Below are 18,056 nucleotides of genomic sequence, written 5' to 3'. Positions count from 1 at the left end.
CTTCCCCAGCTCGCTCTGACATTCCTCACTCAGCTCCCTGCACCCCCGCTCCCTGTTAGAGCTACCTGCCCAGTACTGCAATTACTCATGGGAGATACAATTATTTAGCACTGGGCACAACTACAGCAATAACCAAATGAATGAATACACAAAAGGGACATGGAACACGGACTATGTCTTTACACAAGTCCAATCCATTTGCTAACATGCCATCACCATAACCTTATAAACAAAGGGCGAGGGGGGGGGGTGGAGGGAGAAAGATTAATGTTCTCCAGCCCAAGCCCCTGCTCAGTGTTGAAAGCAAAGGCTTCCTTATGGGAGAGCAGAGTTATCTCCCTTGGCACATCTTCTAGGTCTCAAGGCTTCTTAAATAAACCAAGCTACCCTACTTCACCTTAAAAGTAACAGAAATAAGGCTCTTAAGACACATGGGTAATCATGACCTAATAATGTCGTACTTAGATTATGAACTAAGATCAACATAAGACATCCTATATGTACGTCCTCTGTGTACAAACACATTCAGGACACCTAAGGAGTCTGGACAAATGACAAGCAGTCAAAGATACGGGTTCAAGAGGTCATTACGTTAAACAAGGTTCTAGACATACACATAAAACGAATAAAAATTTTAATTAGTTAATTAACTAATAAAACTTTGGTCCAGTAAGATGAAGATCCCAGGAAGGCAGGTGCATGCTATCCTTGGCCCAACCAGACCTTCCTTTGAACAACAGGGAGTGTACCAAAAATGAAAGTGATGGGAACAGAACCACCCACCGGGGCTGTGCACTCCTTTCTGGAATGCAAAGGCTGATGGAGAAAATGCCTGGATGGACACCTGAGGAAGACCGGAAGGGGCCCATGAAAAGCAAACCAAATAAGTTTGTGTATCAGGAGAGCAGAGTAACCACAAAGCCCCTCCAAGAGCACAGAGCACCCGGCCAGGGGGCCAGGCCAGCCTCTGAGAAGGGAGGCAGTCACTGGAAGAGGATCTGTAAATCAGGCATTGTTCCAGACAAAAGCTGCTAGCCCAGAGCCACAACTACTGGGAGGGAACTAATGTCACGTTATCCCCCGAGGCCCCAGACTCAGACATAGAGATTAGCCTTATCTGCACTTTCCACACCTCCTGGGTCAACAAATCTGGGAAGCCAAGTTCACATAAATGTAATTTTCGCACATGATTTCCAGTTGAGAGGTGTTGGCTATGACCCAGGCAAATGAAAGAATTCACTTCTGACAAGCCAGAGTAAGAGAGGGAGAAGAGTGGCATCTACGTTCTCAAGCTCCCCAGCCAAGCGGTCGTCCCCAGAGCTGGAGACCAGTATCTTTAAATCTACCTAAGAACACTGCAACACCTACTGATCAGATAAGAGCATTTGGATCAGGACAAGAACTCCAGGGGAAAAAAGGTGGCAAAGCTTTATGATGCAGTAAAACCTCTGCTGCCAGAGGCCACATCTTGGGCAAAAGTCCAGAGTGGCCCTGCAAGAGGAAGAAAGAGAGGAAGGGGAAGGTCCTGGATAACCAGGCCACTCCCTGAGGAAAAAATGTGAAGTGACCAGTGATGGGTGTCTTAATACTGAAAATACAAGAACTGAATCCAGAGTCACAAGCGCCATGATTGATCAGCTCATTTACTAGAAAGGAAGAGAAGAAAGCCATCAGTGTGGTGTAATCAGATGAGTTCAGAAACTTGGGTTCTGGTCCCTACCAAAATCTAGACTTATGAACTCCGATAAAAGGGCCTTAGCCTAAAATAAAGAGAGAGGACTGGTCAAGCCCTAAAATGCTATGACCCCATCAGCAAAGGTGGCTGCAGAGAGGACTCTGGATGGAGGGAACCCATCCACAGGGCAAAAAGCACGATGAAGCCCACAGAGCTCTGTTACGCTAGGGGTTGAAAACCCACCAGTCACCTACCGGCCAGTGGCTACCAAAGCCATCAGCATGACCATGGCAGTCACAGCCACACCACAACTTAAAAGTGAGACAGCTAGGTGGGTCCCTGCCATGCTAGAAGCAGGTACACCTGCCACTCTGATACAACATCTGCTCTTTAAACAGCTGATGGCTCCCACCGATGCCCAAAGGGCCGGACGGAAGGTTCTGTGCCTAGGAAAAGTCTACTTACTGTCTGCTGACAAGACTCCCATTTTAAAAAGACGAAACAACGCCTAGCATGTAAATGTATGTGAGTTAAATATTTGTTTTCCTAGAAACTTCTGAAGAACCAATTAATTCTCTGTGGACCGTGTGACGATTATTCTGTGTACAACCTGAGAATGAGCAGCCTGGGGGAGAGGGGAGTTAAATCAAAGATTCCCGAGGCAAGGTGCCTAGGATTTATAGTCTAAACTAGGAAATTTAAGAAAGTTGAAGGTACCAGGGAAAACAACCCAGGAAAAACTGGGAGAGGACGTTTGACAGGTAAAAAAGGTGGAAAAGAAGAATTATGGTTTGCCTCCTGTTGGGAAGGAGCCTCTGAGAATAAATGATCCTAACTAAGAATTAAAAATAATGAGAGGAAGAACCTGTAGCACCAACTAAAAGCATATTCTTTCCAGACTCTGGTCTTAACATTTTTATGAACTCTCCATTTCTTTCGTGGGAGCCTCCTTCTATGCTTGTCCCTTAACTATGCTTAGAGCTCTGTCCAGGGCCCCCTTCCCTCATCCACTCCCGCTCAGGCTTCGAGCACCACCTATAGACAGATAATCTCCACCCCTCTCTGTGGACCCATATGCCTCTACCTGGCCGTCTCAGGAGGCCTGAACCCATTCTGGCCACCTTGGTCCTCTGTTCTGCCACACCTACCTTCCAATGGGCTCCTTCTCTGGTCCCCACCACCATCGAGCACACATTGTTTAAGCCAAAAAACAAAAAAAAAAAAACAACTCAGTAACTGTGGGCTGGATAAATAAAGGGTATTAAACGATGTAGGAGACAGAGATGAAATCTGTTTCTAACCAAGGTCGGAGAGAACTACCTTCACGTCCTGCTTCAAGGAACCTGCTTTGGTCCACCTGGAAGAGCTGTGAGGTTGGGTCACAAAAGACAACTCTCTGGACCCAGAAAACAGGAAGAGTCGGCCCTTACCTTGGAGTCGTAGGCTGACTGCTTAATGACTTCGGGCGCCATCCAGAAGGGGGTACCCACGAAGGTGTTTCTTTTGATCTGGGTATCCGTCAGCTGCCCCGCCACCCCGAAATCAGCCAGCTTCACCTCTCCGTGTTCAGAGAGCAGAACGTTGGCAGCTGCAAAAACAGACCCCAAGACACCTCCTGACGCTCTGTGCTGCTCGACTTCACCCGTTAGTGCTTCCAGAACACGTACAGTCTCTTGTCTTCGAGATCTCGTGCTCAACGCGAGCAGGATCGGTGGGATCCCCCTCAAAGCCGCCCCACCCCACCCCACCCCACCCCAGGCAGGTTGAAGGCACTCCCCGAACACGTGCAGGACAACCTCCCTTTGAGAAGAAGTACAAGCTTCCCCTGTACTGGGCCTTCCCACCCGCCTTAGGATTTCAGAGGCATGGAAAGCAACATATTTTCTTACCTTTAATATCTCTATGAATTTTCTTCTCCGAATGCAAATAATCAAGTCCTTTCAGTATTTCTCTTAATATAGTAGCAATCTGAGTTTCATCTAAAGGGCCAGGTTCTAACTAGTAAGAAAAGAGTTATTAAAGTTACTCAAATGATCATTTTAGGAGAAGTTTGAGATGATCAAACACAGTCAATACCCATGTTAAATGAACAATATTCAAATCTAAAAACATCTTCACTCCAGGGGCGCCTAGGTGGCTCAGCCGGTTAAGTGTCCGACTCTTGGTTTTGACTCAGGTCATGACCTCACGGTTTGTGGGTTCGAGTCCCGCGTCGGGCTCTGTGCAGGCAACTGGGAACCTACTTGGGATTCTCTGTCTCCCTCTCTCTGCCCCTCCCCTGCTCTCTCAAAATAAGTAAATAAACATTTTTAAAAAATCAAATAACAATTTCTTCACTCCAAATAGCCATTTTGCCTGAACAATTAAAACCTATTTAAAAGACCCCTCCCCCAAAAAGTAAAGAAAGCAGCAAAGAAAAAAAGAGTTTGCCAATTAAAGCAAATCTGGCTAAGAATCGAAGCAGGGCCAGTGAGAAAGCCTGTGGTCAGCCCAGTTGTGCCAACAAGCTAAGCTTGGGAGGGACTTCAGTCCAGAGACCAAAGCCTGGGAGCTCACAGTTAGGGTACCCCATCCTAACACATACCATGGTCATCACCACGCCCGTGGTCGTGGCCTGGGGGCCGACTGCCGTCTGAGGCTACCCATGCACCAGAACTTTTCAAATCTGAAGTTTTTTTAAATGTGTATTTATTTTTGAGAGAGAGAGATCAAGCATGAGCGGGGAAGAGGCAGAGAAAGGGAGACACACAGAACCTGAATCAGGCTTCAGGCTCTGGGCTGTCAGCACAGAGGCCAGCATGGGGCTTGAACTCACAAACCTTGAGATCATGACCTGAGCCAAAGTCAGACACTTAACCAACTGAGCCACAGAGGCGAGGCGCCCCTCCAATCTGAATTTTAAGACCTGGGGGAAGAGAGCTGTAAAGGGCTCAATTCCAGTGATGCGGGATATTTTTTTTTTTGGTCACATAATAAATATGTTAGTCTATTATCCCAAATAAGAATAAAATATAATCGCCTCTGAAAACCTTTACTGTGAGAAACTCAAAAGAATTAATACTGACGCCTTAAAATTATAATTGTATGAAGATGTAAGGAAGAAATGCCAAATTCATATATCCTCTGTTAAAAGGAAAAATTAGGTTCTAGAGTGCAGCTCAGACAAGGTAAATAGTCCACCATTACTTCAGAGCAGGGAATTCAACCACACCTAATAGTTCCACAAATCAGCACAACAATCTAACACTCCCTACAGGACCAATAATGGTGCCCTCAGAGAGAGGGACAGAATTCTCATAATTTATGTTAATTTTTTATCCATATGATAATCCTCAGAATCCCATTTTAGATCTGACAGGGATGCTATCATCACCCAAATCCTCACACTTCGTGGAAGGAAGCCACCACCCCGTCACCTTCCCTGCGTAAATTTTAAAAAGACAGATGAGCTATACAGGATCAGACCTGTAAATACAAAGAACAAACTAGTGACTGCCGGAGGAGGGAAGTGCTGGGCAAGACGGTGAAGGGGCGAGGGAGGGACAGGATTCCAGGTGTGGAATGAATGTATGCCACAAGGATAAAAGCCACGGCGCAGGGAACGCACTCAGTGGTGTTGCAACAGTGATGTACTTTGCCAGATGGTGGCCACATGTGCGGGGAGTACAGTGTATGGAACACGCTGGTCAAATCGCTATGATGTACGCCTGAAACTAACGTAACATCGTGTGTCAACTACACTCAAAAAAACCAAAAACAAAAACAAAAACAGTGGGGCGCCTGGGTGGTTCAGTAAGTTGAGGGTCTGATTCTTGATTTCGGCTCAGGTCGTGAGCTCAGGGTTCGTGGGATCAAGCCCTGTGTTGGGGTCTGTGCTGACAGCATGGAGCCTGCTTGGGACTGACTCTCTCTCTCCCTCCCTCCCTCTCTCTCCCTCAAAATAAATAACCTTAAAAATAACAAAAAACTAAAAAAAACAAAAAAAGGTGAAGGAATTCTAAAGCTGACAGATTCACTCAAAAAAAAAAAAAAAAAAAAAAAAAGACAGAGAGAGAGATGTGCTTTAATCCAAAGGGAAGGGCAGCTAAGACCCTCTCTAGAGCAGCGTTCCAACAGACACACGTACCCTTTCTCAGACGTGTCTCAGGGCCTTTGCAGGATGATGGTAACCGAACAGCTGTTAGATGGCGCCCAAGATGGGGGCAAGTGAGGCTCCCCATTTCCCTTCATGATGGCTGGACTCCCACTGGCGCTGCTTTCCAGCCATCGGGCGAGCTGGGCCGCCCCTGCTGCAGGCCCCGCTGGAGGCTCCAGGAACCCCCCTTGCGTGCATGAAAGAGGGAAGGTGGGGGGCAGCCAGGCTGCCTCTCCTAACCCGCGGGCCTCAGGGGACTCTGGCAGTGGCAGCCGCGTGCCCGGACCGAGCCGTCCCCCTCGGTAGTCCCCCGTGCACAATGCACGAACAGGACGATGCGCCGGTCGCTCTGGTCCTACCGCGTGTTACACGCTGGGAGGTCACACTCGTGGGTCAACTAACCTGCCAAGGAGGATCCCAATCTCCTTTTTCTATTTTATTTTCCTTTATTTTGAGAGAGTGAGTGAGAGTGAGGGAGGGGCAGAGAGAGAGAATCCCAAGCCGGCTCTGCACTGTTAAGCACAGAGCCCTATGTAGGGCTCAATCTCACGACCATGAGAACATGACCTGAACTTAAATCAAGAGTCGGCCGCTTAAGAGACTGAGCCACCGAGGTGCCCCCCAATTTCTAATTACGATTGCCAAAGATTACCTCAGACGAAGGTAGCATGCTGCATACTTTGTTCCACGGAACCTAATTTTCCCCCACAATTATCTGGCCAAGAGTCTTATTTTCAAGAAATACACATCAGAACTACTGTTTCAAAGAACACAATCTGAAAACCCTGCCTGGTCTGTCTTCTCCACATATATTTGAGTCTTCACGGGTCAGACACATTTTTAAGACTCAAAAAGAGGAAAAGGCACTTTTCTGGTAACCCGGGAGAACAGGGCAGGGAAGGCAGGGCTGCTGGCCCGGAATGCACCGCAATGTACAAGGGTAACCCAGTCCTGCAAAACCCCACCTCAGAGCATGGGTTCCATTCCCTCCTCCGGCAGGTATCTACCCAAGCAGGTAATCAGTAACATTTGGTGCCACTTGGAGGTAACCACCACCTCCCTTCTGTTATCAAGTCTCAGGAAAGAAACAGCAAAGTCACCTGGTGTCACCACCAAGGGGAGATAAGAAGAATAGAGAAAACTAATTTAAAAATCTTCCCCTGAATCATTAGGAGCTGGCTCTCTGACTAATGTGTGTCTGGCCATGCCCTTTTAAATCTGACCTAAACACTACCCACCAATGATTTATATGCCATGGGCGGGGGGGCAGTGGGGGAAGGGGACAAAGAGAGACAGTCTATTTACAGGGAGAGGATCGATGGTGTCAAAGTTCGCTGTAAAAGGTATTCGGCTGTTCTCTGCACCAGAGTTCTTCACTGGTGGGGAAGGCCCGGCTAAGTTCTCAGAGTCCTAGATTAGCACCCTCCACCATTAACATGTCCAAGCAATATAAACAAGGTGCTCTCTCTCAGTAGGAGGACTGCGCACTCTTCACATAATCTTTATAAAAGAAAGACTCCCAGGAAAAAACTCTGGGAGTCTCATCTCTGGGTGACTTTGAACTCCCTCTCCCCCAGGTCTGTTCTCCCGTCTCCACTCTAACAGAGATGATTTGCCAGGCACACGGCCACCCAACAAGGCCACACGTGCCAGCTCCTGCAGCAGCTCAGCAGGCTTGGCCGGGTGACTAAGTTCTCACCCGTGGAATATGCACAGAAGCGACTGCCCCTTCCTGGTCTTGGCCCTGAAAACACTGGCAGCCAGAGAAGACAGTGACTGAAGACACAGGAAGCCATGGGTAACAGATGGCAGAGCTACCCTCCAGGGCAGGGCCCTGATGACCATGTGGATTGGAGCCCAGTGACCCCACATGTGGGATGGAAAGAGAGTTGACCCTTGAACAAAGTAGGGTTTAGGGGCACCGGCCCCTGTGTACTTGAAAATCGGCATACAGCTTTGGTCTCCCCAAAATCTTAACTACTGTTGCCTGGAAGCCTTAATAATAACATACAGTCCCTTAACACACATTTTGTATGTTCTGTGTATCATGTACTGTATTCTTACAATAAAGTAAGCCAGAGAAAATGGTAGTAAGAAAATCGTAAGGAAGAGAAAATACATTTACAGTACTGTCCTGTCTAGGAAGAAAAATCGGCATGTAAGTGGACATGTGCATTTAAAACCCATGTTGTTAAAAGGTCAACTGTACTTTTCTCTCTTGTGTGAGATGCTGTTTGGGGACCACTACAACAGCAGCTCGGCCTAACACTAATGAATACACCATCTGATCCTTTAAAACCATGTTGCATGGGGTGCCTGGGTGGCTCAGTCAGTCGAGGGTCCGACTTCGGCTCAGGACAGGATCTCACGGTACATGGGTTCGAGCCCCGCATCAGGCTCTCTGCTGTCTGCACAGAGTCGGAGTGCAAATATTTATTTGCTCACAAATAAATATTTAAAAAATTAAAGTAAAATAAAATCATGTTGCATATTCATTTTTAAGTTTGTCAAACACGTCTGCCTGATAGAGTGACTACTTTGTGGAGCACAGTTCCTTCTTCATTAGACTCCAAGCCCATCCCTGATGCTCTCCTGCAGCACAGACTGACCTAACCACCTACAGATCTTCCGGGCTCTGGCCGTCCGGGCCTAATCCTCACACCAATCCTCCCAATCCACCCCACCTGGCTTTCTTCCCCTGATGGCACTTGCCCACATACAATATAACAAGCCGTCTTCTCCCATTAGAGCACGGCTCCGGGCCAGTGGGACTGCCTTCTGCCTCGTCCACTGCACTAACTCCCAGGGGCTAGCACAACGCCTGACACGTGGCAGGCACACAACAAATATTATCTGAATGAAAATTGAATTCACTCGAAACCTATCCCGTTTTAAGTTACAAAGTCTTTAACTGCATGATACCCATTACATTCACGAGTCATGGCACCCCAGAAGAAGATGGAGCTTGAGAAATTATCTACATTTACTGGTTTTCAAACTAGAACCCAGCGTTTTCTCACAGTGGCTTCTAGGGCTTCCATCAGGACATGATCTATCAGGACGTGATCTCACGGTTCATGGGTTTGGGCCCCACATCAGACTCTGCTGTCTGCGCAGAGTCTGCTTAGGATCCTACAAACATTTAATTTCAATTTATTATTTAATTATCTTTCAAATTAAAAAAAATTCAACAGGTTGAACACTTTCACACACATGCATTCAAAATAAAGCATATGCCTATTTTACTCTAACATTCATGACTCTTAAAAACTAAGCTACATTGGGGACACCTGGCTGGCTCAGTGGGAAGAGCATGCGACTCGATCTCAGGGTCGTGAGCTCGAGCCCTACACTGGGTGTAGAGGTTACTAAAAATAATAATAATAACAATAAACTTAAAGAAAACTAAGCCATATTGTGTCTAATATTATTCTTCATGCCAGATACCATATTTTACTGCTCTAACAGGTTAAAATCAATTGCATTTTTTTTCAAAAGTCAAAAAGGATGCATCCCCAGGAAAGAGGAAGAGAAGTCTCCAAGGGACACACATGTTCCAACAGCATCAGCTTATTTTCCACCAGATACAGAGATGCCCAGGCAAAGACAACAGGACCGGGAGTTCATGCACGGGCCAGCCTCTCAGTAATTCACAAAGAGCAGATCTGTGTTAACAAAAGCTGAAGTAATGAAGTCTTTCGGTTGTGTCCTTTAATTTGTCTCATCCGCAAAGCCCAAGATTTACTTATAGGCCGTGCTGCAGACTAGAAATCTCAACCTGGTCTTGAAGCCACCATCTTTAGCCTGGGGCAAAGTCACTTTCCTCTCTTGGGCCCCCTCTGAATGTACAGAACAGCAAGAGAGGATCAGGTCTGCAGTTCTCTTGGGCTCCGACAGCTGACGCTGCTGGTATGTCAGGGCTCAGTGGCCTGGACCTGAGGAAGCCCTCTCAGCACCCAGACAGCTCCCTACCTACATCCAAAACACCCCACTTCCCGCCAGGGAACATCCAGGCAATTCTTTATCCCGCATCCTGACCTGGAGCCGGCCTCTACCTGGAACCTCAATTCCAGAATTAAAAGCAAGCCCCCCAAAATTAACTATCAGACATGCTAAAAGGCAATCTTAAAGGCAGGTGGCCACCTTCCTGCCCCGGGCTAAAGTGTCATTAAGAGTCAATGCGAGGTAGGGTGCCTGGTGGCTCAGCTGGCTGGGCGTCCAGATCTTGACTTTTGATTAAGGCTCAGGTCATGATCTCGCAGTTTGTGGGTTTGAGCCCCCGAGTCCGGCGTGGAGCCTGCTTGGGATTCTCTCTCTCCATCTCCCTCTGTCCGCCGCCCCCCTCCCGACCCTCCGAACCCTGCTCACACTCACACACACTCTCTAAATAAATAAACTTAAAAAAAAAAAAGATACAATGAGAGAAATTTAACTAATATCTCAGAGCCTAAGTAAAAAGACCTGTTAACCACAATGCAGAGTAAAACAGCAAAAAACAAAATCTGCACACACACTTCAACATGCTCATGGCCAAGAACAGGGAGGGGTTAACAGAGAGACAGCTGTATACCTGTGACCACACTGAAACCTTAGTTTTCATTAGTGTTAGGGACTGAACTGCGTGTCCACCCCTCTACCCAAAATTCAAATGCTGAAATCTGTCTCATATCATAAGACACCAGATCTGCCTGTGCCTTGACCTTGAACTTCCTAGCCTCCAGAACTATGAGAAATCGATGTTTGCTGTTGAAGCCCCCAGCCTGTGTAATTGGTTATGGCAGCCCAAGCGGACTCAGTTACTGAGCGCGTGAAGAGACAAGAGGCATCTGGAGGGCAAAAGGTGAAGAAAGAGCCAAGTAAGATCTTCATGCTCTGGGGGTGGCACAGCCCTGTCCTTGCCTGGTCTCCTTTCCCTCCACACACCCCACCTGTGGGGCTCCTCCGAAGTCGCACATACATATATAAGCACTATGCCTCTTAACAGAGAGAGACACTTAATAAAAGCTTAATTTTTCAGAGAAATGCCCTAAATCCGTACATTCAGCTATACGGTATCAAACTGTATATGCTACAATATTCTCATTCTTAAAATCTTTATAAACAAATAATAGACCCTCTCAAAATAATCCTAATGGTTTTCGACATTCAAAAAAATAGTTCTTGTATCCTATTATTAAAATATCCTCATCTTTCTAGGTTGGGGACATGCCAACAGCAAGGGGATACGAGAAAGGTACAATGAAGTAAGAGGGACAGGAAGGACATGTGGGGTCAGGGAAGGCCACAAGCTTTGCCACTGGACACAACGAGGCCCAAAGTCCAGCTGTATTTGCTAGGTGGGACACCAAAGTTCTGAGTGTTTCCGTTTGTCCATCAATTAAAATGAGATGATTAGGGATGTCCAACAAAGGGTGCCTGGTTCTTGTCACCAGGACCATTAATGTGGAAGGTGGATGGCAGTTTGCTGGGACTGATACTACAGGAAATTTTTTAATTTTTTTTTTTTTTAATTTTAGAGAGAGAGCGCACAAGAGAATCTTAAGCAGGCTGCTCGCTGAGCATGCCTCAACTCCATGACCCATGAGATCATGACCTGGGCCAAAATCAAGAGTCAGACCCTCAACCAACTGGGCCACCCAGGAGCCCTAATATAGGAGATATTTTTTAAATGGAGAACTCTATACCTCCTTCCAATTGTAATGTCTAAAATTTCACAGACTTCAAATTTCCAAACACAGTTACCACTAAATAAATTCAATTACCATGGCATTAAAAATGAATAAACCAGAGCACTGAGAGACCAGAACTGCCATCCTGAAGGTCTCCACATTGGAGGGAAGAGTCCTCGCAAACAATTTCATGTATGTCACAAACGAGATGCACTCAAGGTAACAGTAAATCTAATTATACAAAATGAGAAAATTTTCTACATTCCTGTAGTATTTCCCAAAAGAGTCAAAAATGAAAAGCTCTTTGTGTCATGTGTGAATTTATGGAAAAGATGCAAAGCAAGTCAAAACAGTTTATCTGGCTCTTCTATTGCTTTTCTCATTTTAACAGAATTGTTGATATCACATTAAATTTCCTTCTTGCAGGGCACCTGGGTGGCTCAGGCAGTTAAACATCTGACTCTTGATTTCAGGTCAGGTCACGATCTCACGGTTTGTGGGTTCGAGCCCCAAGTCGGACTCTGCACCAACAGTGCGAAACCTGCTTGGGATTTTCTCTCTCCCTCCTCTCTGCCCCTCCCCTGCTCTCTCCCTTCAAAATAAATAAACATTAAAAAAAAAAATCTTCTGGAAACTTCCTTTTGAACACTACTCTGACCAATTGCTTTTATGGTTTATAACATTATGTGATATTATAAAATTGGGTACATAATACCTTTGGAGATACATCAAGTTTTAGAGGCTTACCTTCCCCCAAAACTACTAACTCCTACTCCCACTGTAAAAAAGAAATCTTTTAACCACAGGACATCTCTTTCCTTAGTGGATAAAACCTATGTAAGACTGTAACCCCTGACACACAGCTTCTTCCGGCAATCCCTCTGAGGGCAGGGAGAACGGCAGACCCATCATCCTCCAAGCGTCCACCAGACAGGACCCACCTACTAACACTAAAATGGTAGATGAGGCCTGTCTCAGAAACTACCAGTCACCCAAAAATCAGCCCTTCCAGGACAGGTAAGAAAAGAGTGCCACGGACATAGGTGTCACTGCGCGACCACAGTGGGGACGAGATGTCAAGTGCTAAAACCACTGTGTCCATTTTTTAAAAACTTGTTTTGCATATAGTGTGTTTCAAGGACAACCTACGCAATGCTTATGATTCACTAGTTATTTGTAAGCACCTTGTCAGAGGCCAACATGTGACCATGTTCTACCAAGAGAAGCAAGCTGCAGACCACGGCTGGGAAGTCAACCCATCGCTAGATTCCACTATCTTGCACATGGGCTGGCACCCACTACTGGCACGGGAGGTCCGGGCCAGGCTGGGGACAAGACCACGGGTGCGGGGCCGGCTCCGCCAACCATGCACAGTGAGCACTAGCAAGGGCTCTGAGTGTGCACCCGAGAACAGAAGTGTGCACTCCTGCCTGGTCTGGCCACGGCTCTGACACGTGACACTGTTCTGTGATCATCCTCCTCTGCCTGCCTGTCTTACTCCTGAAATGAATTTTTTTAAGTTTTCAAATTCCTGATTCTAATTAGTTATAAATGAAAATGTAACACACATATTTTGGAAGCTAAACTATCATCTGAAATAAGGAAGAGCAATGGGGTATCAGCTCCACGGAAGTTAAAACCAGTTCTGGAAGACAAGCTAACAAACTGTTCTTATGTAAGATAATGACAAGCAAAATCCTTAATGACTTCCATGGACGAATGCGCTGGCTTCCCAGGAAACAACACAACTGGCTTCAAAAGCAGACCTTAAATCTTCAGTAATATTACTAGAAGCAGAAATATATGTTATAAGGATATATATTGGTCCCTTTTCCATGCAACTGAAGGGGGAAACTGAAACGGATAAAAACAATCATCTCTACAGCCCAGATTTAGTGAGAAGAACTCAGGCGTGTTTAGGCGTCAGGTGTGATACTTACTAGATCTAGTGCAGAGCCTCCACCAAGATATTCCATTATTATCCACAATTTAGTGTCCTACAGAAAAAAAGAAAACAAAAAAAGGAAATTATTTTTCAAAAGCAAAACTAGGAAAGATTTTAAATAACCTCAGGGTGTTTTTCACTGTTATCTTGGAACTGGAAAATTTCATAAATGTGTAACAGCAAGAAAGCGCGTGCACGTGAGTCCCGTGCAGGGAAAAAGCCCTCCCGGTGCAGACAGGGGCGGGGCTGGCCCAGTTCTTCCCAGCCTGCGGCAGCCACACAGAAGCAGCAGGTTCAGGGCCTACTGAACCAGAATCTCTCAAGGAGCGGATGGAAGGCACGGGGGTCGGAGTAGGGGGCTCCCCTTCTAAAGAACCTCAGGTGGTGATCCTCAAGAACAGCTGGATGTGGGGATCAGGGACCGCAGCGTCACACGTGGCACACCCCAGTGTCAGCTAGGAGGCGCCCAGAGCATGCAGCCGCGGGAACAGGTCCCTGCCCTATCTCTGCCTGCAGCCCTGGGATGTGCAGGGCCCAGGTTCCCTGGGAGCTGAGCAAAGGTGAGAACTCCTGGGGGGAAGGGGAGGATGGACAGCAGTGCAGCCTTTCATCCACCCCCTTGCAAGGCAGCCAATTTCCGACAGCCCAAAGGCTACCATAATCTTCAGGGAGCTTTCCAGGAAAGCAGGCCCCAGCCTAATGCTTGTGTCTGTGTCCTCACCACTGTCCACTCCGTGACTTTTCCCTTTGTCTCTCCTGAAGCCACTAGGCCCCCATGACTTCCAGAGTTTGTTTGTTGGTTTTTAAGTAGGCTTCACACCCAGTGCGAATCCCAACACAGGGCTTGAACTCACAATCCTGAGATCAAGGCCTGGGCTGAGATCAAGAGGCAGACACTTAACCTACTGAGCCACCCAGGTGCCCCCAGAGTTCTTTTTTCAAACACAAATCCTAAAGTGATACTCACTTGAAAACCAACAAGTAAGCCAATTTCCACACCGCACTTGGATAGGGAGCATCCATGAGGTGGTGAGGAGCCCCCCCGACTCGGGGACAATCCAGACCAGGGTGTGGGTCCTGAGCCCTCCTACAACCTGAGGGACCCAGGCAGGTATTTCCTCTCCAAGCCTCTGCTGTCAACAGTGGCTGACCCACAGCGAGCAGGCAGGCAAGAAGGCCCACTAGTGATGTGGATACTGGTCACAGCTCTGGTGGCGAGGAACCCGTGAGTAATTCTAGGGATGCGTGACCCAGCACAGCCCTTTCCCACCAGCGACCCCCAGTCCCACCGACGCCATCATTCAGTGGCCACCTTCCCTTGGATGCTCGTTCTCCTCCACAGCTCCCATCCTGTGTTCAATCACTGTCCCTTTCTGTAGGCTGACTCTTCCCCCATGGTCCTGATGAGCCCTAAAAGCTGTGGGTTCTGCCTCGCTCCTCCCCTCCTGGCTAGAATTCCCAAACCAGAACCCCCAGCTGCTGGTTTCTCTTCCCCAGCAGAAGAGAAGGGTGCTAAGAAAAACTGTGCTACCTCCCCACCTGGATCAGGACAGAGATGCTGTGCATAGTATGAAAACCAGGGACAGAGTGAAGGACAGATCTCCGGATACAGAGAAGCCCCTGGTGCAGGTGTAACTTGTGCCGCCTTGGGCAGCACACCCCGAAGGCAGCATCATGCCTCCAATGCACATGTACGCAACCCAAGACAGAAAAGGTCTCTTAACCTGGCCCATCAGTCAGGATTCCCAATAATTTCGACCTCCACCAACCCCAAAAGAAACATTCAAAAGGGAGCAGTAAATGGATGAGCTGGGGGAAGGGTAAGACAGGCTTTGAGGTCTGCCTGGGTGGCTCAGTCAGTTTAGCGCCTGACTTCAGCTCAGGTCATGATCTCACAGCTGGTGAGTTCGAGCCCCGCAGCAGGCTCTGTGCTGACAGCTCAGAGCCTGGAGCCCGCTTCGGATTCTGTGTCCCCCTCCCTCTCTGCCTCACCCCTGCTCACACTCTGTCTCTCTCTCCTTCATAAATAAACAAACATTAAAAAAAAGACGGGCTTTGAGAGTGGTGGGCAGGGCATACTCACTGCCTCTGGACTACAGCAGGGCTCTCTCATCCTCGGCATTCGAGGCTGGGTGAGCCGGTAGGGGCACAGTCCCGAGCCCTGGGGGTTGGTCAGCAGCATCCTTGCCCCTCTACCCACTAGAGGCCAATAGCACATCCCCAGTCCTGACAACCTAAAATGTCTCCAGACATCACCAATGTCTTCTGGGGGCCAAAACCACCCCCACTGAAAACCCCTGAACTACACGATCAATGTCAATAAGCCTGAAGTATGACCAGACCACCAACTCTAACCATTAATTCTCTCCTTATTCTTAGCAGAGCCAGTTTATAACCCTGAATGAAACCTCCAGCTCGAAGGTTATCACTCACTGCGAGGCATTGAAGCTTTCGAATTCTTCATCCAGAAAAAGATGGTAATAATCTCTCTGTTTCGAAACCTCACAATTCAACTGACAATATAATGAGATAATGAATGTGAAAGCACTTTGCAAAGTTCAAGGTACTAAACACATACAAAGTGCTATTAGCTTTATCAACACCATCGCCCATAAATGCCTTAAAATAACCTGGTAAAACCAAAAGAGCCCAATTAACAAGACTAAATAGTAGTTCTCTGCATGGGAGGATCTGAGCAAAATAAAATCTGCAACAATGATTCATACACATTCTACACCACAATGAAAAAAAAATAATTATTGCCCTACAAGCTCTGAGGCAAGGATGTCTAGGAAGGATGGTCAGTTCAAGGGACACACCTGACCCATTCTCTGTGATCAAGTGATCATGCACTGTCACTGCTCAGATGTGGAATCACGGCCCTTCCAAACCATGACTTGTGGGGGAAAAAAATAAATCAGCTTCTTAAGACAAGAATGATTTTAATCAGAATAATTTCATTTTTTAAAACTCACCTCAAGGGGTACACGGGTGGCTCAATTCATTAAGCGTCCGACTCTTAGTTTTGGCTCAGGTCATGACCACACAGTTCATGAGTTCAAGCCCCATGTGGGGCTCTGTGCTGACAGTGCAGACCCTGCGTGGGATTCTCTCTCCCTCTCTCCGCCCCTACCCTGCTCATGTGCCCTTTCTTGCTCTCTCTAAAAATAAATAAATAAACTTTTAAAAACCACCTCAAAAAACGTAAATTATAAACGACCTTGTGATACAATTTTCTCCTAAACAAAAGAAAATAGTTCCTCTAATAAATTCAAGATTCAAAATTTAAAAGGTACCAGAACATATACATTGAGAACTTTCCCTCTCACCCCTGGCCCCCAGCTGTCCAGCCTCCACCCCCACATCTGGTGTAACCTCAGAGAAATATTTTACCCAAATACCCATGAATTCTTTCTCCCCTTCTACGCAGATGGCAACATTCTATACACCGCTCTCTACCTTGCTTCTTCTTAGAGCATTCGCTATCTGTCCATCAAGAAATCCCCCTTGGGGCACCTGGGTGGCTCAGTCGGTTAAGCATCTGACTCTTGGTTTCAACTCAGGACGTGATCTCACAGTGCGTGGGTTCAAGCCCCGCATCGGCCTATGCACTGACAGCACAGAGCCTGCCTGAGATTCTCTCTCTCCCTCTCTCTCCTCTGTTCCTCTTCTGCTCTCTCTGCCTCTCAAAATAAAAAAACTTAAAAAAAAAAAAAAAAAAGAAATTCCTCTTTTCTTAAACCATAACTAACACATGCCATAGTGACAACATTGAGTTGTTTCCAGTCTTTTGCTGTCATGAGCCAAGCGTCAAGAAGAACCCTAACATGCTGTCATTTTGAGAAGTTCCTGGAAGGCAAATTTTGAGATCAAAGGAATCCCCTAGAATTTCACCAAATAATGACAAATTACAATTCAAAGAACCTGTCTCAGTTTATAATGCCTCCAACAAAGGAGTACTAATTTCTTCCTTCCTTTGCCAATTAGGTGTAATGTTTTTCTGTCATTGTTATAAACTGAATTTTGCTCCCCTCCCCAAATTCATATGCTGAAGCCCTAAGCCCCAGGACCTCAGATCTGTAATGCTGAACCCTGAACAACACAGGGACTGGGGAAGTGCCACCCTCCCACACACCCTCCTGAAGTCATGAATCCACCTCAAAAACCTCACTCCTAACAGCCTGCTGCTAACTAGAAGCCTTACCAGGAACATGAACAGTCAACTAACTGGTGACTGTTAACAGGCATAACATAACATGTATGTTCCATGTAGTACACACTGCAGTCTTACAATAAAGCTAGAGAAAAGGTTATTCGGGCAATAAATTTACAGAACTGTAAAAACTCTGCCTGTAAGCAGACCTCAGCAGTTCAAAGGGTCAACTCTATTTGGAGACTGGGTACTTAGACAGGTAATGAAGTTAAAAATCAAGTCATTAGGGTGGGCCCTAATCCAATGTGACTGGCGCCCTTCTAAGACAGGACACAGGTGCACACGGTGTGAAGAAGGGAGAAGTCAGGTGTCTACAAGGCAGGAGAGAGGCCTCAGAGGGGACCAATCCTGTCAATTGATGCCTTGAACTCAGACTTGCAGCCTCCAGAACTGCAAGGAAACACATTTTTCTGCTGAAG

The 18,056-nt window shown here is 46.8% G+C and overlaps 1 protein-coding gene across 2 annotated transcripts in view; it reads right to left on the bottom strand.

Moving 5' to 3' along the window:
* Window positions 1-18,056, bottom strand: part of STK24 (serine/threonine kinase 24) — a 124,283-nt gene that overhangs the window by 20,416 nt on the left and 85,811 nt on the right. For both annotated transcript variants that reach the window (XM_053893169.1, XM_053893127.1), the window contains exons 3-5: window positions 13,420-13,476; window positions 3,565-3,673; window positions 3,106-3,263 (exon numbers count right to left, since the gene is read on the bottom strand). In XM_053893169.1, the coding sequence (XP_053749144.1) occupies window positions 3,106-3,263; window positions 3,565-3,673; window positions 13,420-13,476 (324 nt within the window). The remainder of the gene's footprint in view (window positions 1-3,105; window positions 3,264-3,564; window positions 3,674-13,419; window positions 13,477-18,056) is intronic.

Source organism: Panthera pardus, unplaced genomic scaffold (genome assembly GCF_024362965.1).
Source record: "Panthera pardus isolate Hobbes unplaced genomic scaffold, ASM2436296v1 HiC_scaffold_1, whole genome shotgun sequence".
In the NCBI taxonomy this organism is placed as follows: domain Eukaryota; kingdom Metazoa; phylum Chordata; class Mammalia; order Carnivora; family Felidae; genus Panthera; species Panthera pardus.
Note: the sequence above shows the minus strand (reverse complement) of the source record. Positions and strands in the feature narration are given on the sequence as shown.